This window comes from Colletotrichum graminicola (assembly GCF_000149035.1).
Source record: "Colletotrichum graminicola M1.001 genomic scaffold supercont1.67, whole genome shotgun sequence".
Lineage (NCBI taxonomy): Eukaryota > Fungi > Ascomycota > Sordariomycetes > Glomerellales > Glomerellaceae > Colletotrichum > Colletotrichum graminicola.
Window position 1 is genome coordinate 88,572 of NW_007361071.1, and position 27,214 is coordinate 115,785.

General features: G+C 55.4%; 12 protein-coding genes across 12 annotated transcripts; 7 read left to right on the forward strand and 5 right to left on the reverse strand.

The window, feature by feature from the left end:
* Nucleotides 1-538: 538 nt before the first annotated feature.
* On the forward strand, nt 539-1,219 carry GLRG_10785 (uncharacterized protein; the record flags this gene model as incomplete). Its single annotated transcript, XM_008101470.1, has 2 exons — nt 539-1,144; nt 1,208-1,219. 2 exons carry the CDS (start codon nt 539-541, stop codon nt 1,217-1,219), a joined length of 618 nt encoding a protein of 205 aa, XP_008099661.1.
* An 834-nt stretch (nt 1,220-2,053) lies between these two features.
* On the reverse strand, nt 2,054-3,478 carry GLRG_10786 (uncharacterized protein; the record flags this gene model as incomplete). Its single annotated transcript, XM_008101471.1, has 1 exon — nt 2,054-3,478. One exon carries the CDS (start codon nt 3,476-3,478, stop codon nt 2,054-2,056), a length of 1,425 nt encoding a protein of 474 aa, XP_008099662.1.
* A 751-nt stretch (nt 3,479-4,229) lies between these two features.
* Nucleotides 4,230-6,522, forward strand: GLRG_10787 (Pro-kumamolisin; the record flags this gene model as incomplete). Its single annotated transcript, XM_008101472.1, has 4 exons — nt 4,230-4,514; nt 4,654-5,839; nt 5,949-6,355; nt 6,442-6,522. The coding sequence occupies 4 exons, from the start codon at nt 4,230-4,232 to the stop codon at nt 6,520-6,522; spliced, it is 1,959 nt and encodes a 652-aa protein (XP_008099663.1).
* A 776-nt stretch (nt 6,523-7,298) lies between these two features.
* GLRG_10788 (uncharacterized protein) lies at nt 7,299-8,509 on the reverse strand (the record flags this gene model as incomplete). The annotated part of the gene is made up of 5 exons (XM_008101473.1): nt 7,299-7,567; nt 7,662-7,746; nt 7,822-7,946; nt 8,021-8,143; nt 8,218-8,509. 5 exons carry the CDS (start codon nt 8,507-8,509, stop codon nt 7,299-7,301), a joined length of 894 nt encoding a protein of 297 aa, XP_008099664.1.
* Nucleotides 8,510-9,247: 738 nt separating this feature from the next.
* GLRG_10789 (Pro-kumamolisin) lies at nt 9,248-11,263 on the forward strand (the record flags this gene model as incomplete). The annotated part of the gene is made up of 2 exons (XM_008101474.1): nt 9,248-11,110; nt 11,186-11,263. 2 exons carry the CDS (start codon nt 9,248-9,250, stop codon nt 11,261-11,263), a joined length of 1,941 nt encoding a protein of 646 aa, XP_008099665.1.
* Nucleotides 11,264-11,577: 314 nt separating this feature from the next.
* On the reverse strand, nt 11,578-14,377 carry GLRG_10790 (uncharacterized protein; the record flags this gene model as incomplete). Its single annotated transcript, XM_008101475.1, has 8 exons — nt 11,578-12,206; nt 12,282-12,428; nt 12,524-12,880; nt 12,959-13,152; nt 13,245-13,414; nt 13,549-13,754; nt 13,830-14,073; nt 14,129-14,377. The coding sequence occupies 8 exons, from the start codon at nt 14,375-14,377 to the stop codon at nt 11,578-11,580; spliced, it is 2,196 nt and encodes a 731-aa protein (XP_008099666.1).
* A 504-nt stretch (nt 14,378-14,881) lies between these two features.
* GLRG_10791 (uncharacterized protein) lies at nt 14,882-16,097 on the forward strand (the record flags this gene model as incomplete). Its single annotated transcript, XM_008101476.1, has 5 exons — nt 14,882-15,191; nt 15,262-15,390; nt 15,449-15,658; nt 15,759-15,962; nt 16,024-16,097. 5 exons carry the CDS (start codon nt 14,882-14,884, stop codon nt 16,095-16,097), a joined length of 927 nt encoding a protein of 308 aa, XP_008099667.1.
* A 449-nt stretch (nt 16,098-16,546) lies between these two features.
* GLRG_10792 (Pro-kumamolisin) lies at nt 16,547-19,083 on the reverse strand (the record flags this gene model as incomplete). The annotated part of the gene is made up of 8 exons (XM_008101477.1): nt 16,547-16,592; nt 16,648-16,754; nt 16,835-17,634; nt 17,719-17,942; nt 18,000-18,120; nt 18,173-18,476; nt 18,560-18,716; nt 18,842-19,083. 8 exons carry the CDS (start codon nt 19,081-19,083, stop codon nt 16,547-16,549), a joined length of 2,001 nt encoding a protein of 666 aa, XP_008099668.1.
* A 614-nt stretch (nt 19,084-19,697) lies between these two features.
* GLRG_10793 (uncharacterized protein) lies at nt 19,698-20,035 on the forward strand (the record flags this gene model as incomplete). The annotated part of the gene is made up of 3 exons (XM_008101478.1): nt 19,698-19,761; nt 19,832-19,963; nt 20,022-20,035. 3 exons carry the CDS (start codon nt 19,698-19,700, stop codon nt 20,033-20,035), a joined length of 210 nt encoding a protein of 69 aa, XP_008099669.1.
* Nucleotides 20,036-20,541: 506 nt separating this feature from the next.
* On the forward strand, nt 20,542-20,950 carry GLRG_10794 (stress responsive A/B Barrel domain-containing protein; the record flags this gene model as incomplete). Its single annotated transcript, XM_008101479.1, has 2 exons — nt 20,542-20,607; nt 20,678-20,950. 2 exons carry the CDS (start codon nt 20,542-20,544, stop codon nt 20,948-20,950), a joined length of 339 nt encoding a protein of 112 aa, XP_008099670.1.
* Nucleotides 20,951-22,262: 1,312 nt separating this feature from the next.
* On the forward strand, nt 22,263-23,464 carry GLRG_10795 (uncharacterized protein; the record flags this gene model as incomplete). The annotated part of the gene is made up of 2 exons (XM_008101480.1): nt 22,263-22,339; nt 22,408-23,464. 2 exons carry the CDS (start codon nt 22,263-22,265, stop codon nt 23,462-23,464), a joined length of 1,134 nt encoding a protein of 377 aa, XP_008099671.1.
* Nucleotides 23,465-24,833: 1,369 nt separating this feature from the next.
* GLRG_10796 (uncharacterized protein) lies at nt 24,834-26,765 on the reverse strand (the record flags this gene model as incomplete). The annotated part of the gene is made up of 5 exons (XM_008101481.1): nt 24,834-25,021; nt 25,112-26,164; nt 26,227-26,338; nt 26,394-26,624; nt 26,685-26,765. 5 exons carry the CDS (start codon nt 26,763-26,765, stop codon nt 24,834-24,836), a joined length of 1,665 nt encoding a protein of 554 aa, XP_008099672.1.
* Between the last annotated feature and the right edge of the window lie 449 nt (nt 26,766-27,214).

Consider the following 27,214-nt stretch of genomic DNA (forward strand, 5'->3'; position numbering starts at 1 on the left):
GTTCCTAGGACCGCAGGTCGGGTTCATGCCTTCCCACTCACCTTGGGAAAGTAGAATCGACTTGCAAATCCCTGGCGCACACGATCAGGACCTGGCCGTCCTGTCCCAATCACAACAGGCCGTTGGAACTGAGTCTATGCAACTGGCCAATGGGGAATACTGGTGTGAGTTCATGTCCTGAAAAGACCGATAAGTCTTGAAGTGACTCGTCTGCGCCACGCATGAGCCCCCAGGCTGACAGGAATTGCACTACCACCGATTAGCGCAGACCTATAGCCCGGCACACGAACTCTGGGACCCAACTGGAGGCAGTTTTCTGGCAGCGATTCAGGCCCTCCCAGCAGCAGCCCATCATGGTTCCCACTCCAATCACCGGGCGAGAACCGAAAGATCCAGGTCCAGTTCTGACGGCGAGTCCTCCTCATATTCGGATACATCGAAGCATCCAGCGCCTAACTATTCTCATGCCCCTCTATCCTCGCAGCGGGAACATAAGCACGAGGATGCTGGCCCGCAGAGACGCAGAAAAAGGACAAAGATGGAACGCGAAGAGTTTCCCCCGCAGAGGCCGGCCTCTTCCAACGTCTTCTCCACGACAACCCCGGTGAGCACAAGCTCGAACGGGCGGAGACGGGGCTCAACGGCTCAATATGAGGATACGGACGAGGACTGCCTCGAAGCCAGACTCGAGCGCATCTTGAAAATCGTCGAAGATAACGGATTCGACAGCATTGATTCAATGACGTCAACATACTACAGGTCAGAACTGTCGGAAGACTCCTTTCTGCGCCCGATGCAGGCGACCAGCCGCACGAGGCGGCTCAGGAGCCTGCTTTCGGACCTGCATGCCTCTCATAAATCATGGACTGGACGCGAGAAGAGCGCTTACGCCGAGGAGATTGTGCGGTCGGCCGAAAGCATATGCTCCGACGAGCTTGAAACCCTGTATGGCTCGCGTGCTCCTCATACTTCCCCTGTGCGCCGCCGCGCCTCCTCCACCTTGCGAGAACCGTCCCTCCAAGACCAACAAAGCGCCAGTCTCCAATCGAGGCGGAGGGAGATTGCCCGTCGGATTCGGGAAGTGCTGTCTTCCCTGGACATAAGCGAGTTCCTGCAAAAGGACCAAGCAGCGCTGCAAAACTCGGTACGTAACATGTTCAAGATATCTGCTTGGATTTGGCCTTTCTTTTTTTCTTTTTTAAAGCAGACACGAGGCTAATTGGTGAATGAATGATATGGTACGCTCAGGTTCCGGAAACATGGTCAATGATGATAGAATTGGCGCGTAGGGCAGGATTGCCGCCCCATGAGCGGGTTATGGCGGCATGTATCAACGTATATCTTTTAACAGATCACCATTCTTCATGAGTACTTTTCTGAGAGGCAGCCATCCTGTGTGAGCGACCTGCTGTCAATAGAAAATCGGCGTATAATCCCATCGGATTAAACAGCCAATCCTAAAAGTCTAAATGTCAGTGCCCGTTGCGCTAGCTAGCAGACCACTTCACGATACTCCGCTTGTCATACGGCCCGGTCCGCTATGTGGGGCCAGGCGACACATTTAATTTTAAGTACAGATGCTTGGCTGTTTTTAACTGCTTCTAGTATTAGCGCTCTATCTAGACTGCGCGTGCATTGTCTTGAAGCTAGAGTAGCTTAAAAAGAAGAATATACCTCAAAAAAACAAAGAGATAGAAAGGTTAGGGTTAGTAGTTATGCCTAAAGCTAGGGTTAGGAGTAAAACTTGTGTTTATAGGGCATTAGTTAGGAGAGAGGTACTTAGAAGAAACGTTAGTACTATAGCTTAATTAAATTGCCTATGCCTAACTACCTCTGCTAGCTAATTTTAGGATCTCCAGCATCCAGTTGAGTTCAACCCATTTTGGATTTACCAATCATCAGACCAGTTCTAATTTATTCTTTCAATTTTTAAATATATATGTTTGTCCGCCATGATACCCTGGGTCCGTGCAATTCACCCCTGCATTGTTAGTCGCATCTCTCTTGAGAGTATTCATGACCAAGTATCCAAAGTCGCATTGGCATCATACATTCATTTCTTCTCTTCGCCAAGGTCCATTCCCTCTTCACCAATGTCCATCTCCTCCGGGCTAGCAATAGCAAAAGAAGACTCCTCTTCCTCATCATCATGGGCCTCCAACGCATCGTACTTGGCAACCCGCGCCTCTGCCTCCGCAGCCTTGGCCCGGCGTCGAACCCATATCGCCAGCAGCGCCGACTGCAGGGCTATGTAACCGGCCACAAAGCCGACGAGGAGACCAACGACACCACCAAGGAGCAAGCCCAGGAGCAGGTTTGCCTGAGCGCCAAGCATGACGCCCCGGCCCACCCAGATGTGCGCGTAAGATATATATGTGCGCCGCCGAATGCGCACAAAGTCGACGTGATGCTTCCAGCCAAGGAACGCCTGCAAGCCTAGCGCGCCCGCGAGCGCGAGGCCGAGAACTTGATGGACCGTGTTGATTTCGCGCTGCAGCGCCAGCCCGGCCGTGACACCGCCAGCCACGGCCGCCGAGGCCAGGGCCTGTAGCATCCAGTGGTATGTGAAGGCGCGACGCGAACCGGAGCGCATGGCCACGACGCCGGCAGGGAAGGCCACGAGGAAGGCCAGTGCCATCAGGATGCCATGAAGCCGGAGCATGGGACTTCCCGGCATCCAACCCGCGAGGCCGAGACCAGAGGGGAGTTCCGAAGCGCCCAGAGCCGCGACCCCCGGTCGAATAACGGGCAGTGAGGGCAGGTGAGCACCGGCGCTCTGATCGGCGCGCACCATGTCGACGTAGAAGCGGCCCCAACCGCCATTACCGGCGTGATGTGCGTGCATGCGCAGGTGAGCGTCGTAGCTGTAGACATCAAAGGCTTGGGCCTTGTTCCAGGCCCAGATCCACGGCTGCGCCGTGGCCGTGGCCGAGATAGTGCCGCTGCCGGCGCCGTCGCCCGCCCACAGAGTGCACGAGTAGCATACGAGTGACACGGAGGCCGTGACGGATTGCCGTGCTGTGGCCGGCATCCAGTCGGACCGTAGTACGCGCAGGTCGCCACCGTTCATTCGCGCACGCGTCAGAAGCTGCGGCTGATGGTGGCCGGTGCTTGCGCGGATGCTGACGATGGGCCGCTCGCCCGACGCCGGGTCGCCGTAGATGATGAACATGAGAGACCCGGTCATGCTGTCGCCGGTGCCGACGGCTGTCCAGCCCACGGCCGAGCGTCGCGGCCGTGTGTGCGTAAGTGTCAGGTAGACGTCGTGCGCGCCCGTGCTTGCATTGCGCGACGTGGCGAGGCCGAGGCAGAAGTCGGCCACCGCATTGGGCCTGGCGGGATCGCCGAACCGACAATACTGCACCGGTTCAGCGCGAACGGAAGGGAGCAAAAGCGCGTGCAAAGCAAACAGTGCTAGGAGAAACCAGGACCAGGACCTTCCCTGGCCCGGTTCTGAGATTGCGTGGTGGGTGGCCATGATAGAGGCAACGGCCGTATCATGGATTCGTTGGCTCAGACCCAAAGAGAGGTATATAAAAGTGCGTGTGGGCTGTCTTGGGCGCCTTGTCCAGGTTTGCCCAGCCGAGGCTTTCAAGTATCCATGGGCTTTCTCGGTCTTGAAGAGAAAGGGTCGCTGGTAGACTGCACAGAGAAGATGACCAGATCGACCCCGTGTTCAACTCATGCAACTCATAACATGAGGTGACCCTGGGCTCATTGACACCATAGATACGTAGGTGCCGTAAGATGTACACCGCTTAGTAGTAACGCCGGGATAAGGACACCCTCATGCATGGTACCCGTCGCCTAGCATGGATCCTGATCCTGCATGACCGTGCATACATAAACCGGCCGGCCCTCCCGGAACGCGATGAGGGCCATCCATCTAGATTGTGACCTGGCGGGACGCATGGTAAGGAGGCAGGTTTAGCTGTTGACATAGGGTAAGCACCTGGCCCAGTTGATCTACCCGGTTGCACCGGCATCGACCGGATTTTCTTGCTTACCAGGCTCCCTTTCACACGAGGAAGTCTTGTACTATGCAGCGAGGGCGGTTGAACAGAACTTACAGTGAAGTGTTTTTATCGGTGTTGAACTGGGCTTCCCGGCGTCTTCCTGTGAGGTTGCGCCAACACCGTTGTAATAGTCTGTGCCGGTTTAGGACTTAGAATTTGCATGTCCGGCTTCGCATTCAGAATCAAAGTCACCGCAGCATGTCGAGCCACGCAATGTCCTCGTGGAAAATGCTGCCTTTTCTGTGCGTCCTCTTCGCGACGCTGGTGCACTGTTTTCCATCGTCACAAACCAACCAGCAACAACAGCCGCATAGAATTCGCGACGCTATCCGGCAACCGCTGGGATGGAAACGTACTACGCGTGCCGAGACAGACACCGTGGTTCATTTGCAAATCGGCCTGAAGCATGATGGCTTCAAAGAACTAGAGCGGAGACTGTATGAATGCAAGTGCCCAAGCCCCGCCACCCGCGTCCATACTTCAACGGAGATCCATCATGTTTGAATGGCAGCTTCCCAAGGCGCAAGGCTACTACCGACCTCTATCAAGCTGACTTCCTGCTTTGCGACTACCTGTAGTATCCAACCCATCTCATCGATCCTACGGCCGCCACCTTTCCGCATCTGATGTGGCACAGTTGCTCAAGCCGTCCGCTGAGACGGTCCGGAAGGCAGAAAACTGGCTTATTGAACACGGCATCACCAAATATGACATGACGCCCGCCAGGGACTGGATCCGGGCTTCGGTTCCCGTCCGGACGGCCGAGGCTCTCCTAGATAGTGAGTTTTACCATTTTGAGAGCGACAACGACGGACACGTACTGGTGCGCACCCTGGAATGGTCCCTGCCGGGACACCTGCGCGGGCATATCGACGTCGTGCAGCCGACCAACTCGTTCCTCCGCACCGTTCCACAGGACCGATACGGCGGCATCCAGAAACCCGCCTGGGAGGTCGAGGGGCGAGTCCCGACGTACGATGAGCTCGTCGAGGAGGACCTCGTGGAGCGTGGTCACATCGACATCCCCGCGCTCGCGGACCTGCCGCCGAACCCGACTGTGGCAGACGCCTGCAACCGGCTGGCCATCTCGTCACTATGCCTACGGGTGCTGTACGGTACGCTCGACTATGAGGTGCAGCAGCCCGTCGACGTCAACGCAACGAACAAGGTGGGTGTCGTCAACTTTCTCGGCCACAACAACAACCGGTCCGACATCGCGCGATACCTCGAGTTGTACCGACCGGACGCGGCCGCAGCGGGCGCGGCGGCCGCCTTCGAGACAGTGCTGGTGGCCGGGGCGGTGGACCAGCAGACACCCAACACGCCCGAGCAGATGAGCCGGGCGATGGGCCTCGAAGGCGCACTGGACGTCGAGACGTTGCTGGGCGTGGCGCACCCTGTGCCGCTAGTCGCGTGGAACGTGGGCGGGCGGCCGCCGTTCCAGCCGAGCGCGAACAAGGTCCAGAACTCCAACGAGCCATACCTCGAGTGGTTGAACCACCTGGCGGCGCTCGACGACGCGGCACTCCCGCGCGTCGTGTCGGTATCATACGCCGATGAGGAGCAGACGGTGCCGCCGCGCTACGCCGCCCGCGTCTGTGAGGCCTTCGCACAGCTCGGCGCACGCGGCGTTAGCGTCATCGTCGCTTCGGGCGACGAGGGCGTTGGAAAGGAAGGGAAGTGCGTCTCCAACGATGGCACAGAAACCCCGAGGTTCATGCCGACCTTCCCCGCCTCCTGCCCCTACGTCACGGCCGTTGGGGGCACGCGGCACTTCGAACCCGTCATGGCTGGGTTCGATGCGCGGGGCGGATTCAGTACAGGTGAGTTGCCAAAGCCCTTGAGAGGGGGAGGGCATCTCAGGATGCCTCCAGGTCTTCATCGTCCCCATCAGAACGCTGACAACAAGGCGTGGTTTGAATAACCTGATAGGCGGCGGCTTTAGTAACTACTTTCGCCGGCCCAGCTACCAGGAGCCGGCCGTTGCGGCCTACGTTGCCGGCCTGAACACCACACACCAAGACTTATACAACCCCCAAGGTCGGGGAATTCCCGATGTCGCCGCCATGGCCTATCACTTCCCCGTTGTGTGGAACGGCACGTCGCATCTGCTCGATGGCACGAGCGCGTCGGCGCCGGCCTTCGCCGCCATTATTGCCCTCATCAATGACGCGCTGCTGGCGGAGGGACGGCCGTCTCTGGGCTTTCTGAACCCCTGGCTCTACAGCTCGGCCCTGCCTGGCCTGCGAGATGTCGCCGTCGGCTCGAACCGCGGCTGTGGTACCATGGGATTTCCGGCCGTGGAGGGCTGGGACGCAGCCACCGGGCTCGGCATGCCGGTAGGTTCTTCCTTGTTTTATTAGCGAGGCTACTCTTTCCTCCCGCGGGAACCATATGGGACTTGTAATTGACATATTGGCCTCAGTGGTTTCCAGTCCTCAAGCAGTTGGCGCTCCGGGATGCTTTTCGGTGGGACCATCCTTGGTATGTGACGAACTTGGCATGACAAGCGGAAAGACTGATCAGACGATTCTTCCTCGCCGGATTGCGCCGGAACGTGGGTAGAGCCATGTGTATCCATGCTGTATCAATACAATAAGACAGACCAAGATTCGGAATAGGGGAAGAACTAGTAAAACCTAGCATTCTTTCTTGGCAACTTCAGCCTAACCGCGCCGATTCGGGCAGGCTACGGGATTTCTGATTTGATCCATCACCAAAGCTGGGCCTCTCCGCCGCCAAGCTGAAAGCACCATGTGCAACGATGGTCGAGTGGAACATCAAAGCAATCATAGTAGTAGCTGTATCTTAATATAGGGGACTTTCCAGTATGTCTTAATGCGGCAAACGTATGGGGCCCCGCGGAAGGAGAAACCATGGCAGACTTAGAGAAAGCCACCGTTTTTTGGCGCAAATTCTGGGAAGAGAATTGCTTTGAAACATCCATTATCGTATCCTACTGACATCACACGCAAGAGACAATCTTGCAGGGTAAATTAATTCGCATCCAAATCAAAAACAGTTGTAAAAATTGACCCGTTGAACAGTTTCTAGAGTCAAACGTTTGTGATTTGTAGTGGATTGAAACCGTTTACTTGACTATCTTCTCCAGGTTGACAACCAATTCACTCCCCTTAGCTACTCATGTGGGTAATCTGTACCCCTGATACACACAGTACAAACATGTCCGTGCATGAGAACCAACACAATAGACTTTCCAACCGCAACTGCGTTAATTCAATGGTGATAGTCCTCACCGTGTGGATAAGCTGGGCCTGTAGTTCAACTGTTAGCGGAATAGGCGAAAAGTGGAAGCGACGGAGGCGTTGGATGAATCGCAACCTCACCTTTGGAAGGGTGGATCAGCCAGCCCGGTTTCATCATGTCAACCGTCCGCCCTTTGGTCCACTGCGCGAGCTTGTCCCAGTTGGCGCACTGGTGGTGCGTTGCGTTGGCCACTGGCACCAGGCTCTTTGGCGACCACTGGAACGTAATGACGCCGACATCCGCGTGGCACATGGCCGACTGGCGCAGGAAGTCCAAGCAGTGATCTATTATTACAGCCATGGCATGTTGGGTAAGCAGCTTCTCAAAGCCAGCGGAGGGGGATGAACGGCGGATGTGCGTCTGCGTCATGGCTCATACCTTTGTGCTGGCGATTGCTTGCCTGTTCCGCAGGCGTGTCACCCTGTGGGTAGACGTCTGGATAGGTGTACTGATAGAGGCGTTTCTGCAGATGCGAAGCGTGCGTCAGATAGCCAAACCAAGGGACAGGTGAGGGGGCTAAACCGCCCTATTTACATACAATACAATGAAGCTCGTGGTATACGTTCAAGGTGCCGAGGAATCCCGAACCGTCAGGGACAGCTACACCAAACTGATCCCGGCCGAGAGCTTTCATATATTCTGGCTCCAAGATAATGTTCTCATCTTCGTGCACAGTCAGCAGTTGAAAATCCAAAGCAAGTATTGGGGTCTAGGCGGGCGGGAACGACGAAATTCACCATTGATGATTCTGTGCCAGTTTCGATTCACCTCCTCCCTGGGAGGTCCGGAGAACGGTCCATGTTCATTATCGTTGTTGATAAAGGTCTGAAGTTCCCACTCGACGCCATCGTTGGCCGGGGCTCGAAAGCATGTTAGCCATCTACCCCACTATGTCCCCCTTGCCTGGGCTGAGCTTGATTCTGGCAAAACTTACAGTTGACGAGCTGCGGACCATACTTTCGCAGCTTGTTCACCTGCGCTTGAAGAGACAGAAGGCTCCCAATGTATACAGAAAGTAGAATGGCATGTATGAGGATAAAGGAGATCCACCACCACCGACGGCGGCGCGTGATATGGTTTGAACGAATCTCTCGTATCTCTTTCTCGCCGAGAAAGGAAGAGGAATCGCTGTCAGGGCCAGACGAGGACAGGTTCATTGAGGCCTTCTCGAGATTTTCCCCATGGCTGAAAGATCGGTCCAAGTCAGAGCGTTGTTGAGATTCCATTGTGGGCGAAAGGTGTAGAATGAGCACAGAAGCGACGGTAACCTGCGCAGCTTCGTGGCGGCCAGTATGTTTGGACAGCGAAGAACCAGTGCAAGCATGAATCAGGAAGAGACCACAGGTGCAGCGACAACATGGAAATCGGATGTGTCCTGCCAAAGAGTAGCGGCATGTGTTTCGAGGCGGACCTCGTCGCCGCAGCGTTCCGCAAGGCTCCAGACGTACAGTCTTGCTTGAGGCAACCCTTTGCTACAATGTTGCATTGCGGCAAGCTGACCAGTATCTAGATACACGTGACCTCTGTCTTGGAATGATACGTGGTAATTGACAATACGTCAGATTGTGACACTGCGATGTGGCGGTAAGAAGCTTAACTTGCTTTACTACGCTTACCCTTATGCTGACCCTTGTGGTGACCCTGCATTGAGATTCGGCTTAATTATATGACCCTGCATTGGGTGTGACCCTACATATAATTGCCAAGCCACCCTCAAGCGGCTATCCCGCGTTTCCATTCAGAAATGTTCTCCGCGGTTACGTTCGCCTAATTCATGTCGTTGCAGCATGTGAGCTTGTGTCGTGCCAGGCAACCCTCGATGTTCCAGTTGTGATGGGCATTCCAATTGTCCTTGGCGGTGTTGAGCTTCACTTCATGTTGTTACCAAATGCGATGATCGCCCATCTGGACTGACCAGCTTTAGCCTCGTTCTCGATTTGCATGGTTCTGTAAACTCGAACATCATGCCGTTGTCCATCGCCAGGCTCTTTTTTATCGTGACAGTTCTCTGGTGTTATCTCCATTCGCTACTACTCCCTGGCGTCTCAGCGAGGTTCACTCAGAGTTCCATCAAAGAGCGTCACGAGGTACCTCGCGGATGGGAGCTTGTTGCAAGAGCACCCAAAGATGGCCGCATGTCTCTCCATATTGGCCTGCAACCGGAGAGTCCTGGGCAGCTCGAACGCCATTTGGACGAGATTTCAGACCCGTTCCATGAAAGGTTTAGACAGTACCTTTCTGCCGATGAAGTCAAAGAACTGATGCGACCCTCGGAGGAAACTGTTGACGCCGTACACGACTGGCTTGTAGACTGTGGAATAAGTCCAAGCAGGTTCAAGTTCAGCGCAGGGAAGGACTGGGTCATCGTCCCGGACTTGACCATTGCCGCGGCTGAGAGGCTCCTTCAGACATCGTACCACGTGTACAGAAATGCCGACCAGGAGCTAGTCCGCGCTGTAGAATGGTCACTCCCACTCCTCCTTCGTGACAGAATCGATATGATCCATCCAACGACATCATTCTTCGTCACGAGGAGTCCACGCCAATGGCGAAGGAGCGACGACAAGGTCAACACATCGACACCCTCCTCCCTGAACGATGCCGCAGAGGCCGTCGATGATGGGGTCGCTGAGGCGGAGGGTGTAGATCTCACCAACCCCCCCGTCGATTTGACGCCGGAGCAGGCCTGCAATACAAGCGCTGTAGCTCCCATCTGTCTCCGTGCTTTGTATGGAACGCTGGGCTACACAGCCCAAGCAACGGAAACGAACAGCATGGCCCTCTCCAACTACTGGGGCGAGTTCAACAACCGTTCCGACATTCGCCAGTACCTGCGAAACTATCGACCTGAGGCTGCAGGTGCCGCGGACGAGTTTGCGATTGTGAATTTTAACGGTGCTGTCAACCAACAGGAGCCCGCCACCCAGTCCCAGCTAGATGATCGTCAGGGCCGCGAGGGCAACCTAGACGCCCAGGTCATGCTCGGCATCGGATATCCTACACCTCTGGTGACGTACAGCACAGGCGGGCCCCTACCTCCTTACAACCCCGACCCCTCGTTCCCAGAAAACACCAACGAGCCTTTCCTGGCTTGGCTGCAGCATATCATGGCCCAGCCGGAGCTCCCCGCCGTGATCAGTACGTCCTACGCCGATACCGAGTACACTGTTCCTCCCTCCTACGCCAGGCGGGTGTGCAACGGCTTCGCGCAGCTGGGCGCGCGCGGCGTGACAGTTGTGTTCGGATCGGGCGACTGGGGCGTCGGAGCCCCGGCAACATGCCACGCGCCCAACGAGACGGCGCTGCGCTTCGTAGCGCGCTTTCCTGAGAGCTGTCCCTACGGCACTTCGGTTGCGGCGACGCGGGGGATCAACCCGCAGAGGGTCGCCTACAACGAACGGAACGGGTTCGTGAGCGGCGGAGGCTTCAGCGACTATTTTCCTCGGCCCGGCTACCAGGATCACGCCGTTAGCTCATACATAGCCCGGCTCGATGGGAAGCATGCCGGGCTCTACAACCCACACGGCCGGGCCTACCCTGACGTCGCAGCCATGGGCTACCGGATCATGACTGTATGGAACGGGACGAGCAGAGTCGTGGATGGCACCAGTGCCTCCGCGCCCATCTTTGCCGCTGTCGTGGCTCTGGTCAACGATGCGCTCATTGCCGAGGGCAAACCCACTCTGGGCTTCTTAAACCCTTGGCTGTATGCGGGTGGAGGCGCCAAAGCTTTCAGGGATATCACGGTTGGTTCTGCCAAGGGATGTCATACGGATGGGTTTCCTGCTGTAGAAGGGTGGGACTCGGCAAGTGGCTTTGGCACCCCGGTGAGCTTATCTTTTTCTTTGAATTTCTTCTGTCCTTCCCGTCATTGTCAGAAAGTCATTCTAATAGATCAACAGTGGTTCCCTGATTTCAAAGAGCATGCTCTCCAGTGGGGGTTTCGGTCCATCAGGCCATGGTACATCGTAGACGAGTAGACTCTGCCTCGACTTGGAAAAAGTACATAAATGCTCAATTACCGATTATCGCAGGTTATACGATGAATACTCCGAGTATCATGCCCATGTCAACCTCCTGTAATGGTGTAGTCAAAGCCAAGAAGATTGTTAGCAAAAGTTCGGACGCATGTGTTTGCTTCCAAGTAATATATCATTGACTTGCGCTTCGATCCTACTTGAAGTCTTTTCACTTGGTGGTATTCCTACCCACGATGAAAGGTGGGATCTATGTCTTTGTATGCAGAGCTCCGGCACCATCTTTTACGTTCTGGTTTGACGAGCAAGACAATTATCTAACACCGGCCCGTAGGACACCCAAGCCCGAGTGACCATTCCTGGCCCCCGACGCCCACAATGGACAACACGCAATTGACCGTTCCCCCAATGCCCTCACCCGCTACCAGCCCGGCCGCAATAGCAAACAAGTACCTCTCAAAACCTACGGGGGCCTTCCACTTCCACACCTTGGCAGCAATGGCACCCAGCATCATGGAAACGCTCGTCTGCGGGGACGGCAGCGTGAATGCCAGAGCGAAGATCATCATGTTAGGCATGAAGCGCTGGCCCCCCTGCCACACGCCGACGACCACGAAGCGCCTCACCATGACCAGGAGAACCGATAGGACGGCGAGGCCGGCCGAGAAGCGGGCGCTTGAGGGAGGGACCGGTGGCGTCGGTGCGCTGGCGGCGACGGCGACGGCTCGCCAAGCCGCGATCGAGGGCCCCGGGAACTCGCACGCTCGTGTGCCCTCGTCGCCTTCTGATGACGGGTTGGTGATGATGCACGGGTACGCTGTGGCGAAGAGGACGAACACGGACGGCGCCACAAGCGTCGCGACCAGTGTCCCAATGAGTTGGGCGGCGTACTGTAGGCGCGGCGGGGTGCGCAGGAGAAAGCCGACTCGGAAGTCACCTATGAGGTCTTTGATACCATGACACCGGGTGTTAGCTGATGACCCCTCTATGTCAACAACATGGATAAGGGAACAAGACTTACCAACACCTTGGCTGGCCCCTATGTTCGTGAGGCTGGCGCCGAGCAGGTTCAGGCGCTGGGCATCAGTTATGCTTCCGCCCGTTGCTTGCGTCACACCGCTCAGAACAGCTTGTGAAACCTTGGATATGGAGTTGATGGGAGTTGTATCTACGATTGGGTCAAGTCAGTGACATAATACGCTACTGTGGCGTACCATCCTGAGCAGTGGGCATATGCTGGGGTCAGGAAGTGGTAATACTAACCTGTTGCACCTGTCGCTTGAATGGCAACAAGCGACATGCCAAACGACAAGACGAGGGCGAGCACAGATTCAAGGAGCGGCATGCTAAACTGCAAATATGTAAGCAGGACGGCCAGGACGACGAGTATGCAGGCACCGGGCGCCCACATCCACGTGGCAATGTCGTTCTCTTCCATTTCCTTTGTCGCTTCTTCTTTTTCGTTTTCGACCGTGACTTGGGTATCTTCGTCTGAAAGAATTTCGTAGTTGTCTGACGACCTCCGTCTGAACCTCATAAGCAATCGCAGGAGCCTGGCGCTGGCTGCTTTAGAGGAGATGAGCGTGAGATTCCAGAACAGACGCCATTGGCAACCAAGCTCTGTTTACAATGTTCTTGGTTAGTGTGAAGTCAATACCGGCAGAAAGTTCGCTTTCAAAAGAGGATGCTGTCGCGTACCTGCAAAGGCAACCGCAAGTGTGCAAATCACGCCAGGCCATAGTAACCAGTACCTGGGACTTGGGTGGCTCACACTTGCAAAGTCGTCTGACATAGATTTGTAAGATGTTAGGCCCGCCCACCCCGCCTCGCTGGTAGAGACCGGCTGTCCAAATGCAATGCCATGTTCCACAAGATACGGCCCTAGGAGCCCCCTTTATTCGTGCCAGTGACAGTGTCAGAGATTTTGCGCCGACTGATACAGAGAGATATTGACCACGGGAGAAAGGGGATTGGAGAGGCTTACCATGCCGTCACTGACCCAGCAAAGAACGAGCAGGCTACTTTAAAGTCAACTAACATGCCTATGCCCATCATCGCTGGGGACAGCTCGATAACCCATCCCCAGCTCTCTGCAGCAATGGCCAGATTGCGGGCAATGTTTGCGTTCGCGAGCCAGGTAAACGCATGCCACTCCTACGTTATTTCTTAGTTTCTGGCATTCTTGGGGGGACAGTCTTGGAAATGAGGATCCTGTCACATGAGGGCAGGAAGCTGCCGTGAAAGGACTAGACGTTTAGAGCTATGGTGTGATGCTCCCATGTACATACCCAAAGGAGGCCCGGCGCGTACTGAGAGACGACCCTGAGGACCATGGCCGCCCCAAAAGCATATATGGTTGCTTTCAGCTTTGGGCGGGCTGCCTCTTCCCCGTCAGCGGCCGAGTGCATGCTATGAATACTCATAGCCGTTGCCATGGAGGAAGGGAAAACGAGATCGAGATCCCGGGCAACATCCTCGATAAAAAGCTTGCGCACTGGAACGGTAGATTAGCAAAAGATAGCAAGATTTGATCCTCGCCTGTGAGCGGGATCAAAGAAAGAATGCTCACGTGGGGCTATGGTAAGGAGACCAAAGTACCCGCCGACGGCGACGAGCGACACGATACGGAAGAAATCCTGCACTGGCGTACGTAGCAGCCCGAGCTGATACAGGGCCGGAATGCCAGAAATGAAGACATTCGACATGCCGCCCGAGGCCGTGGCAACGGTCTGCACTATGTTGTTTTCATGAGGGCCAAAAGGCTGTTTCGATCCGGCTGCGTATCTCTTCAGGACTGCAAAGCCGACCATGGCCTACCTGGGCAGCTGATTAGTCACAATGCAACATATGTCCATTTCTATCACCTACACCGATCATATTCGCCGACGACGTCCATCCTGCCCTGAGGCCGAGGTAGATGTTGGAAGCGTTGACCAAGGCGCCACAGAGGCTACCCAACAGGATAGCCCGAAGTGTAACCACCTTCATAGCGCCATTGTGGGCAGGTGCTTTCTCCAGCGGCACAAATGCATCAAATGGAGTGGCTGTCGTATCAGTGTCTGAATCTGAGTCGGCATCGCTGCCTTGGGCGAGCTCAATGTGTTGCGAGCGATGCATCACAATAGGAACTAAAGACGAACAATGGTGGCAGAACGTAAGATTGTTGGTGGCACTCCTGGCAGACCCTATACACGAAAAAGTCGGATCTGGAGGACCATGGGGATACCAAAGTCGGAGTTGATCAAGATACCATCATCGAAACAGCCGCTGGTCACGCATGCCAGATTGTGTACGAATGTATGCATGCATGCACTGTCATGGCCAGTAAGCCTCTTACCTGCAGGTCATGTCATGCATGTCATGGTGCGACTAGAGGAGTCAACCCTTTCCGCCACGCCAATCCTTACTTGTCATCGAGTGCTAGTGCTGACCAGCAAGTACAGGCTTCACAATTGTGAGAGGATATAGTCACGTGAATTCAAAGAGTAATGGCGCTTAAGGCAGCCTACTGTTAGAGATGAACTGGGTTGAGCTGGTCTCATAGCCCGGATTTCATGATCAGCTACTGATCGAGTTGCTCCTCAAAGTAATGTCTAGGCCAACTACAGGACTTTAGGCATCATGTCGATTGCGTTTTTTCAAAAGCTAGGCCAGCGAGTATGGCTAACGAAGCCCAAGGCAGGAGGAAACTATTCGTCAATCTTGGGCGGAATGACAACTGCCGGACATCGGATCTCTGTGGACGACAACTCGGACGATGGCCTCCTCGAGAAGGGTCAGACTGCACACAGAGAGACAGCTTCACGGCAACAGCCCCTTTGGAGAAACGGTCGCTTTCTAGCCTTTCACGTCATCTTGTTCGCCATTTATCTCTTGGTTCTGTCTTTGGTTGCTAATGCCTATCCTCCTCAATACCCTGGACTCCCCTTTTGTAAGTATATTTCTATGCTTCTCCCGTTAGGCATACAGCCAAAGACTAATATTAGCAATGACTTGTTTAGCTCCAGCCAGAAGTGTTATAGAGTATGCTGAAAAAGGCTTCGACCTCGAGGACCGCATCCAAGACGGGAGCCTGTACACAGGCAAGCCGAGCGCGCAGCTCGACAAGGCGTGGCATGACCTTCTCAACGGTAGGTTACTTGTCCAGCTCACCTCTTCGCGTCCAATCACTAACTTTTGCTGTGCCAGACGAGAACATTCTGCTCGAACCCGAGTATATCCAGCATTACGGACGGCAGGACACGGCCGTCGAGGTACCCGAGGGCGGCCGCTACATCGGCACCCTGAACGTTTACCACGAGCTGCACTGCTTGAAGCGCATCCACCACTTCATGTACTCGGACCACTACTTTCCGGGGCTCTCTAGGCACCAGATGGAGCTCAACCGACTCCATAACGGTATGGCCGACCCCCTTTGCCCCAGCGCCACGTCCATCAGCTCGACCCGAGGCAGAATGAAGCCGTATGAACTGACAGGTGTCTTGTTTTCTCTTTACAGAGCACTGCATTGACTTTCTCCGGCAATCGGCCATGTGCCACGCCGATATCGGGCTCATCACCTATAGCTGGCACGCCGACCAACGTATGCCCATCGCCAATGCAACATCGCACCAGTGTGTCAAGTGGGACCGACTGGCCGCGTGGACGCATGAGCGCGCTGTAGACATGATGAAGCCCGACTGGTTGATGCATCCCACTATGGGTAAGGACTTGGACACCTGTCTTCGAACTTGAGATCCCGTGTATTAATGTTATGATACTAGGACCCGCGTACCCCGATGGGCAGGGCGACAGCCTCGGTGCTGCCGAGTCGCCTCACCTTGGCCATGGGCATTAAAGAGACTCCCCGGAGTGCATTGAGAATATTGGAGGGTGTAGAACGATTGAGAATCATCGGCCTTAGCCCTCGGGATGCAGGTCGCTGTTTGGTGAAAGTGTTAGTTTTGTTATATTGAGTTGTCCAAATCCACGAGATACTCAAGATTAGAGCTAAAGCGCTTTGATAAAATGACGTGTGATTCACTCCGAGCAGTCAGTGTAAAATAGTGACCATAGGGCCTCTGGTTATCAGATAGCGCATGCGATATTATAGAGGTTGAATAATGATTCATTCTCATTGAACCAGTAAGCCTTATGGCTGATGACATTGCTTTTACTCTGTATAGTATTTGTTTCACAAGATTTACGATAATGGGTAAGGGATTCCGCATAAGAGAGTTCTTATTGATTACAGTAATGTGCTAAAAAGTCCAAAATCTACCTATCTACAAACATGTTGTATCCCATTCAAACGCTCATGAGAAGCTTCCGAAGCTTATCAAAATTGGGAGAGCTTTTGAATAAGGTATTAGTGAGTGCGTCAGGGTGGAAAATCTGTATGGGCTTACCCAAGTCCCGTAACGGGATCCCAGCCCTTGGCCGCCGTAAACCCGGTCGAGTTGCATCCAGGGTTGCTCCCTTGGACGATATCATTGAATACCTCTGGGTGTTCGTACTTGAGCAAGGTCAGTCATATACAAGTTGAGCTAGATTGGGGGAGGGAATGGGTGTGGGTGGGCGTAGTGAAAACCATACCAAGATGGGGTGCACAAAACCAAGGGTGGGCTTTCCGGCAGCGATGCGCTCCTCATTGATGAGGGTCAGAACAGAGGCCCAGATAGGAGCCGACATCGAAGTACCCCCCACGACATACCACTTTCCGCCCGATACCAGGAGGGCCCTATCTCCCACAGCAGCAACGTCAGGGAACCCGCGGCCGACGCGGCTGTACGCGCCACTGCGGACATCTGTGAAGTCGCCGTCCTTGACCGGCTGCTCGTACCCCGTAAACGGTAGCCCGGGGGCCACTGTGTCCAAGTACTGCTGCACAGCCTCTTTCTGGTAGTCGGGAGTAGGAAATACGTTGCTGAAGCCGCCGCCACTGGAGATGCGGACAGACGCAACCTCGTGCAGCGGCTGCCCGTAAGCCGAGGGCGTCGAGTTGCTCGAGGCGCGGTTCAGCTCCGTGGCGCCGACGGACAGCACGTAAGGGCAGTTGCCCGCAAAGGTCGGCATGAAGACGGTCTCGCCGCCGCCGCCCCGGAGGCACTCGCACTCGCACGAGCCCTCGCCACCGACGCCGTTGTCGCCCGATGCCATGACGACAGTTGTGCCCTGCAGCGCCAGCTTCATCCACTCGCGGCACTGCCGCTCCATGTAGGCGTCAGGCAGGTATGACTCGATTCCGACGTACGATATAGAGACGACGTTGGTGGGCTTGAACACGCCACACTGCAGCGCGCCCTTATACCCGCCGTAGTGCGGGTTAGGGTACACCGGGTCAAGGTCGCTTGGCGCCGCTGCGCAGTAGCTGCCGTCAATGGCGTCCAAGAAAGCTGCGGGCGTTCGGTTGTCAGCAGGTTGATGGCTTGAAGAGCCGCCCCAAACGAAAAGAAGAAAAAAAAAGGCGGGATTCATACTGTTGAAGAATCCTTCAAAGTTCCCCTTGTACTCATAATACTGGTCGTCGACCTGGTAGAGTACGGGCTTTTGCGGGTGTATCAACGGCCACGCAATGTCAAAGTCCAAGGCTGACTCCAGCCCTAGCTTCGTTGGGAATACTGGAGAGCCTTCCTCGATGGCACCGATGGCGCCGTCAATGAGACGTTCCTCAGGGTAAGTTCCCGGAGTCACAGCCCACGATCTAATCCGATATTAGGTCTACGACCATGGATCTCCCCCATGGAATGTGAACACCTACGGGTAAAGAGTACTCCATAAAATTTCAAAATCCTTTAGACTATAGTGGCTGTTCTGGGCCTCGAATATGCCCAGTTCATTTCCAGCCGTGGAGGTCGTTCCATTGGGAATTCCGTATTGTACTGCTCAACGTTAACGCCAACACAATGCCAAGCCGGGAGGCGATTATCTCACCTCTGGTACACTCGGCCGTGATGTAAGTATCACAGGTCGTCGCATTGAGACTGGGAAAGCCTGGCAACGGAGTAATAGCGGGCTTGACATGGCCTCGCTTGGCCTTCCCCGACCCAGGGTGGATGTTGGATCGCGAGCGCAGCCTTGTGCCGGGGGTCACATAATCTATGTGCTCACGCACGTGGATTGGAATATGGTACTCCTCAGTGGCAATGTCTTGAGAGCCGTCTTGGTGCTCCCAGATGTAGAAGTCCGAGTAAATGAGCGACTGCAACTGGCTGGTATTGGCGTCAAATTGGATCCACTAGGTACACATGTAAAGTATCAATCGAGTGTTCGCTGAATGAGTAAAATGACGAAGATGATATTCTGGGACGAAACACCTACCTGTCTGTTGGCTGACTGCCCAATTCGGTCCCGAGAGATGCCGCAGTCGACCAGCCAGCTGACGACGATGTCTACGCTAGTTTGCGCAGGGGCAAAAAAGTCGATGACTTCTTGGGGGCTCATATGCTTCCCATAGTTGGTGGAATATGGATTGGCGCTTTGTGTAGGTAGTCCCATATCAGTTACAATGTTTTGTCCATATAACCCAAGTACATCGCTGCAGCTGGCGTCTATACTTGGAGTGGCATAAGGGATGTGTAAATAATAATAATTATTACATACATATCCATGAGCTTGTCATGCCCTGCTTCCAAATTGGACTGCTTCAGTCCAATCCGCACTGGCAAAACGACATGGTCGCTCAGCCTTTGTGTTCTCACCCATTTTTGGCTGACTGAAGGTGCCTGGCGCTGGTGTAACACGTAGCTCCGCGGGATGACCCGGTCTCTCGGTGACGGGGCGCCCGAGGTTCCCAAGATGAGCCAAGCGGCGGTAAAGAAATGGGAAAGGCGGAGCAGCTGCATGGCAAGATAAACAAACCTATTAAGCAGAGGATAACCCAAAAGAAAAATGATTGGTTCATTTTCCTGTGGACACGTGAGCGAGAGTTGCTGAACCTATATATTGTGCCAGAGCTCTTGTCACTTGCTCCAGGTTCAGGCCTGGCACACGAGCCAGTCCCGGCCGCTCGCTGCGATGCCGACTGACATTCTAGCGGCCGACTAAGATCAGCCTGTAAGCCTTCAAATGCAACCATCGACATGCGTGGTCATGGCTTTAGTGACAATGCATGAACTAATGCTGACTGAGGTAAGCAAATATCTCCTTGCGCGAAACACCATCTTTCGTCTTACACCCCTACGCAGTCGTCAACAGCTGCCCGACTCACCATGAGTGCCCAAGTCATGTCGTGCAGTCGTTGCAATGAAGCGGGAACATGTTTCTACCGCCGCCAACTTGGTAATTAATCCCACTGTTATGCACTCTCAAGGCCCAGACCGCAAACACGACGGGCACACAGATATAAAACCGAGGATCAAATCCTACGCTCTGATTACTATGCCACGTAGCTAACAACACTCGTCAATATCCGTTACCCACTTCTGGGCCACCCCCGTCGAGTTGTGAAACTTCCAAGATGCCTGCTACAAAGCAAACAACAGAAACTACAAAGACCTCGGGCGCATCCGAATATAGCTACGGTAAGCAGGTAGCACCCCAAGTATATTTCATTTGGGATCGCCGTACTCATGATCACTCGACATTCCATAGACTCGGATGATGCATCAATCGTGAGCGCCAAGACCAAAGTCAAGGAGTCCAAGACAAAAGTCCATTCAGACAAGGCCTCTTGGAGGAGGAAGGCAATGGCCGACACAGCCTTTTCTTACAGGTGTCTCGCAGGTAAGTCAACAAACACATAACTCCTCGTTACTTCTTCGTTGTTCTCATATGCATATAGAGATGAAAATGTGACGTGTTTGTGGGTGGAGAGGGATTCGGAAGGAAGAGTAGAGTGGAAGAGGACCTTCCGTATCTGGTCGCTTCCTGCTGCATTATCCGATATGTACTAGAGGACTTGGTAGAAACCTCAAAGACATCTTGCATGGCCAGGGTCAATCCTTGGATCCTCAGGAGTTTGAGCTAACTTCCAAGGTTGCCACCTGATTTCTCAGAGACGAGAAGAAGCCATTCAAAGAGGACGCAGGCGGAAGGAAATCAATCACGTGATGATAAAGCACGTGACAGCAGTCTCTCGGTTGGCCTGGCCCCGCAGATGCCCCGATCTCCAAGCGCCCGAGGAGCATAAGACAGTGTACAGAATTAGGCTAGGTGGCAATAGAAAGGCATAGAAGATGTATGTCGTTTATATCAGCTATGTGGTGAAACATGACTGGGAAACTTGAATTGCGCCTACCACTTTCTTTTTACACCCGTTTCAATACTGGGCACAACACAGCCGTCCAGACGGAACTCGAATCATGAGCGTCATCCACATTGTGCAGTTCCAATTCAAGGAGCTCGTCCCGATAGACGACGTGAAGTCGGTAGGTCCAGCCAGTCCCGGCATGGGAGTGAGAGGAGGGGGGCAATACGAAAGGGCTGACACGTCGTCAGATATGCGACTCCATGCTGGCGCTCCGAGACAACTGCATCCACCCGACGTCCAACAAGACGTACATCAAGTCCATCGCGGGCGGGCTGGACACCAGCCCGGAGGGCCTGCAAGACGGCATCACGCACGTCTTTGTCGTCGAGTTCGAGAGCAGCGAGGACCGGGACTACTACGTGCACAAGGACCCGGCGCATCGGGCGTTCGTGGAGAAGGCGGGCCCGTCGATACTTAAAGCGCGGGTGGTCGACTTTACGCCGGGCGTGTTCATCATCTAGGCTGCTATGACGACAGAAATGCCAAGATCGGGCAGGATGGCGGTGGTGGTGGTCGCTTGTTTAATGAGGTGTGGATTTGTTAGCTGAAACCAAGAAAACAATGTCGATGGATAGGACGTTTGAGATGCAATTGGTGATGGCATCGAAAGATGAGAAGCAACAATTACCTACTTGGCCGTACAGTACGGGAGTATCTGACCTTTTGGACCAATGAGCGTTCTCGTAGACCATCGCATCTCCCCCAATCAGCAATCAGGTTGTGTCTACATACAGTGTACGTATCTGTAGACGTACAAATACAGTAGGTGCTCACTAAAAGGGGTAGGTATGTATGCGGGAATGCCAGGGTCTACGTCATAAGGGAGTACAAAGCGAGGCGGGAGGACCTTACCTAGTGTACGTGCTTGTACTTTGTACTTTGCCAAAGTACGGACCTTTCGTCATCCCCTCCGTGCCTCCTCCCCTCACTATGAGTACGAGTTCCTTCCCCGTCGTCTGTCGTCCCTTTCCCCCTCCCCTCCTCCCCTGCCAACTCTCCTTGCGTGCCGGCACAGACCTGTTCCTGGTTGGTGCCTGCCGCTGTCGTCAGTGCTGGGTGGCCAATGCTCGAGATTTAGGTACCTAGTTGTAGTTTACTCACTGCGACCACTCTTCCCTTAGTCAGCAAGCACGCACTGTCCCACACTTTGGACGGTACAGTACCCACCCCGTCGCACCCAGCTCGCCCTACCTACTTTGATGTACCTACCTCGCTCAATGTCTCCTGCCACTAAGGACGTGCGTACCGGTACGTCCGTCCTTGCTTTCGGTGCGCTTCACTTCGTCCTACCTAGGTACAACACATTTCTTCTTCTTCTTCTTCTTTTTCTTCTTCTTCTTCTTCTCTTTCTCCCTTACATTGCGCCAACAGCCGGTTTCTTACTCTCCTGCACCTACACGACTCGATCCTATCATAATCGACTTCCCACCTTGCTTCTCTACATCTCGACTAGACAGACGATATATCCCCTAGAGGGCGCGCCGCTGAGATATACACTACCTACGCTACGGCCCCACGTCGATCCGTCCATCCATCCCTACCTTACGGTACCGGTACCTGTCAGCCATCTGACGACCAATTCCGATAACATAACCCCGCCATTGAACTGCCGTTTGCGATTCCTCCCACAACTCGCTCTCAACGGGGATTCAACTGCGACCTTCCATCGCTGCCCGAATAAAATATTACCTCCGCTTCACCTACGACGCCGCTGGCCCTCTGCTTCGCCCATCTCTCGTCTTCTTCGTCCAAACCCCGCCAACGCTGTCAGCCATGGCGTCAGCATCCCATCCCACCCTCATCAACCTCCCTCCCCCTACCTCCAGGCCAGACACCCCCTCTGAGATGCCGTACGTTGCCCCTTGCCTCAGTCCCGTAACCCTCAAGCCAGTCGTCCAGCTAACACTCGTCACCGCAGCGGCACCCCCACGAGCACCACAACGTCCATGTCTGCCCTCTCTACCACCGCTATCAAAGATGGTCATCGAGGTCACTTCCCTCAGGGTCCCGCTGGCAGCCGCGGTCACACCCACCACCCCTCCACCACGAGCCTCGAGGCCGAGCGCGCCGATCGCATCTCCCGCCTCGCCGGACTAGAGCGAGTCTCGACTTTGCGCGCCCCGCTGAACCAACAGAATGTCGCCTCTTCCATCTCTCCCCAGACCACCCCCACCTCGACTGGCTTCCCTCCCGGCTACCCGCCCAGCACCCACCTCACCCCTGCCTACTTCGACGTCCACGGTCAGCCCACGGCTGTCACCAAGATGAGCACCGTCGGTACCGCTAGCGCCACCGAGAGCTATGTTGGCGATGACAACGAGACCCGCACCGCCCCCGGCGAGCAGGACGAGGACATGTTCAGCATGGATACCAACTACCGCGAGGCCGACTCCGTCGCCAGCACGAGCGCTGACCCCGAACAGATGGACGAGGACACCGCCCGCTCCACCGGGGGCTATGACGACCGTATGAGCGACGACGGATCCGCCAGCCTCGTCGGCTTTGGCGAGGGCGCCAACAGTACCGTCTCCGGCCCCATCTACCAGCGCCGCCCCATACCCGGTGTCGCCGGCCAGGCCGGCGTCTGGGGCCTAGAGAGAAGCGCCTCCGGCCTCAGCAACGACGGCATCCCGACGCAGCGGAATCGCGACGTGGTCATGGGAGGTGATACCCCAACGAGCGCCGCTGCCATGCAAGAACGACGTGACGCGCGCATGACGGACGGTACGACCACCGACAGCCCCGGAGTGCCCGGTGACGAGATGTACGTCGACACCACCAACAAATTCCCTGTCCCCACCTCTCAGCTCACCCAAGAAGGCAAAGTCAACACAATACCCACAACTAGAGATGCCGCCGAGCGCCTCCTACGGGAGAAGCTGGACGGCGGCGAGTTGCGCCCGGGTAACGCCACGCTGGGAAGTGCCCAGGGCGGCGACAAGCTCGGCAAGTTCTACTTTGAAGAGCGGAAATAACCCTTGTCTTCTCCTCTGTCATCTTCCAGTCAGGTGAGGCCCAGCGGGGTGCCTATGGACGTTTCTGTGGGTCGACATCTATGGTTCGTGACTCCGAAAGAAAGAGAAAATTGCGGGAGTAGAAGTCTCCGTCTGTACGATTTACACGATTCGATTTTTGTTAGGATGGGAACATGGCTCGGCTGGTTGTGCAAGGCCTCTAGGTATGGCTACTGGAATGCAATTGTCTGTTTATCGCCCGTCGTCTCCTAATCTACGCGGTGTTCATCATCTTTATACCTGCCAATACTTACAACGACCTCGACTGGTTTGACGTGATGCAGTGATGCATAGACGTGTGTGGCACAGCTAGGGGCACGTTGTCCGTCAAACGTACTCGGGGCGGATGAGAATTGAAAAGGTTGTTTTTGAGCGACTCGTTTGCGGGATTCGCAGGCCCTGGTCTCTGGTTTGTTGACGACAAGAGCCTATGTATCTAGCTACATTGATACGAGTAGAACCATCCTTGCTGCATGCGTATCAACACGGCAAGCAGAGTTCCCGATTTTGGACGACATTGGTAATGAAGGTTCTATTCACGTGAACTCAGGCCTTGGATATCCATATCGGACTGTTGTCGAGTGGTGCGGGAGCAGGCTTATACCCTGGTTCATGATTCCCATCCCGAAACGACTGACTCGCCTGCGTTCCCCCATGCGACAGCGGTGCGCGGACTGCGGACATGAGTATTCTTGTGGACTCGACTCTGTGGCATCGAAATCGCAACGGGGTTTCATGGCACATCGTTGACGACCAAACAGCCAACGCAGTCCATCAGACCCATGTGCCGTTCCATGTTGAAGGTTCATCGGGCGGGACACAGTCCCTAGCGCTTGAGAGCCAGGCTTTTTGCTTCGACCCGCCTCGCATATAAAAGGAGGCACAAAGCTACACAGCAGCGAGTTACTCAGTCTGCCACAGGGCGATGGCGTATGCTTCGGCATTGTAAGCTTACTCATTTTGAAATGCATCGGTAATGCTTGGGGTAGTCATGATACCGGACTGGGCCTAGGGAGCCGGCTCGCCCGAAGCTCTCTCTTTTTTGTCCCCTGCAAGATAAAACGCCTCCTTCGCACTTGATAGATGCCCAGCACGTGTGTGGAAGAACATGGCTAGCGCTCGAGACGGGGTAGTCGGCAATAACGGACCACCAGACGACGCGTTGTCTTTCTTGGTGTGCTGATGAGGTGGTTACTCCACGCGGTATTTCAAGATCCCCGGCCAAGTGTATAGGCTATATTGATGGTCTTGTCATCAATCGGATGATCATGGCGTGCATCGGGGACCTCCTTGGACGAAGCGGAAGCCTGCGAGTTTGACCTCCCGGCCGTCAGGTAACCAACGACTTCACAACGCCCGCGATCGGCGGTATGGATGTGAACAAGACGGTGATGGTGCCGAACAGGCTCATCGACAGACTCGACAGCGCGGCCGCGCGCGGATCGGTTCGGAGAAGCAAGGCCGTGGCGATGGCAGACGAGTTCGCGCCCAGCGTGACGCCGCGGGTGATGTAGTCATCTAGGCACCCGTGTCAGCTTCGCCCGTGATTTCCCTGCCTCTACGAAGGAGGGTTTTGTTTCTCTTTCTCTTTTCTTTTTTCATGCTTACCTTCGGGTATCCTCAGCCAGGCCAATATGCGCTGGCCGAACAGCACCCCGACGATTCCGCTCATGATGCCCACAGCGGCGACGGTGTTGAGGTCGCCTCCCAAGTTCTCCGTCGCGGGGATCGCCAGGGCGAGTGTCAAGCTGCGGGAGGCGAACGCCAGCGACCGCTCCGCGCCGATGCCGATGGCGTAGCAGATCGCGGGGTACGAGAAGAGGCAGCCGACGGCCATGGCGACGTTGGGCACCACGATGGCCGTGAAGTTCTGCCTCAGCTCGCGGCGGTACTGGTACATTGGCAGCGCGAGGGATACGATGCTCGCGTCGAGGACGGTGCCGAGGATGTCGCCCGCGCCGGGCGAGCGGCCCGAGCTCGTGTGGAGCCAGAGGTAGGTGTAGTTGGCGCCCGTCCGGAACGACCGCAGGGTGCCCGGGAGGTCGTCGCCCTTGACGGCGGCGAGGGCCCAGATCCCGAGGACGGAGAACAGGGAGGTGACGAGCACAGGGTGGAGGTACTGTCGCCAGTGCTCAGGGATCGACATGGCGGCGAAGTAGATGAGCAGAATGAGACTCAGGTGGAGAGGCATGGCGTACCCTGTAGTGTAGTAGAGAGGCAAACCAGCGAAGGTGAACACGGAGGCGTAGATGACCCAGTTCAAGTGCCCGCAAATCCATGCCGCCAAGAGCTGAGCTCGGGGCATCGGTACAGGGACTTGCGGCGGGAGCTGATGGTTCTGAGGACTCTCGGCTCCGTCGCTTTCCACACCCGACGGCCTGATGGGCGAGCTTGCTTCGGGCAGGAAGTTGTGGGACGCGTTGAGCGACAGCGGGGGTGGCGCGAGGGTGTTGAGAGACAACGACGACGGGGCGGCGGAGATGGTGCGCGATCCCGGGACCGAATCGGTCCGCGGAGGGGTGTCGGCGAGGGGAATGTCGTCGGTCTCGTTGCCCATCTCCTCTGCGCGCTCGGTGATGGCACGCTTCGACGAGCCGAGGAGGAGCTGGAGGCCACGGGTGAGGTACGCGGCCAGAGCCATCATGGCGACGAAGCCGATGACTACATGGGCTTATGAGTTTCTATTTCCGGGTGGAAATCCTCTGGCAGGGCCGGGGACTTACCGAAGACGGCGATCATCTTCATGACTTCAATGATTCCGACGGGCGGACTCAGGGGCAGCATGATAAAGGCCGGCGTGAACATGATGTTGATCCAACGGAGGGACCATCCCGCCTGCCAACGTCAGCACTGCGACTCGAACGCGCCGGACTGAAGGGTCCGCTCTCACCGGCACTTCGATAACGGCGACGATGGCCTTGGTCCTGTGGCTTCCCAGCACTAGCTCGGAGAGCAGAAGTCCGAAAAATAGGATGATCAGGCAGGCCACCGACGCTGGAAACGAGACGCCCGCCGTGTCGAAAAGGACGGTGACGCCAAAGCACACGGCGAGCATCGTCATGATGCCAAAGGGGACGTACAGCCACGAGCTGAGCAGCTTCGGGGCTGATTGTATTGCAGCCTATGTCTGGTCAGCCAAGCGCGAGCGCTTACGATGGCATCGGGGGTTGTGTTCACGTACCAATCTCATCGCTTGTAAGACGTCGATGCAGGCCGCGGGCCATTGAGGCCCTTCGTTGTGGTGTTCAGCTTTGGTCGTCATATTCACCGCGACAGGGACCAGATCCCATCCCAATAGCATAGGTTGCCGATGCTCTGATGTGAATGCGAACCCAACCTACCCATTAAGTATCTGTATCTGTGACATCACCTGCAGACATGTGCGCCTGGACGGGTGACATGCGCGGCACTAGGATGATTAAAGGCCGAACTGGCTCACAGCAATCGCTCTCATGCCGGATGACGCCGGGCGAAACTAGTCAGGCCCTTGACGCTTTCTAAACAGAAAACTCCGATAGCGCCCGATGACTAGATGGGTCCCGAGATGGGCGTTGGGTTTGACGAGCAGCAACGTAAACTTACATGGGGAATCCTCAAGATAAGACGCCGATCGGAAGTGAAGCCGAGCGAGCGGCTCGCATCCGAACGTGGGCGGCCCACATCGCCGCCGAGTCGGACCGGTTCGAACCGCATGGGTCTATCAGCCACCGC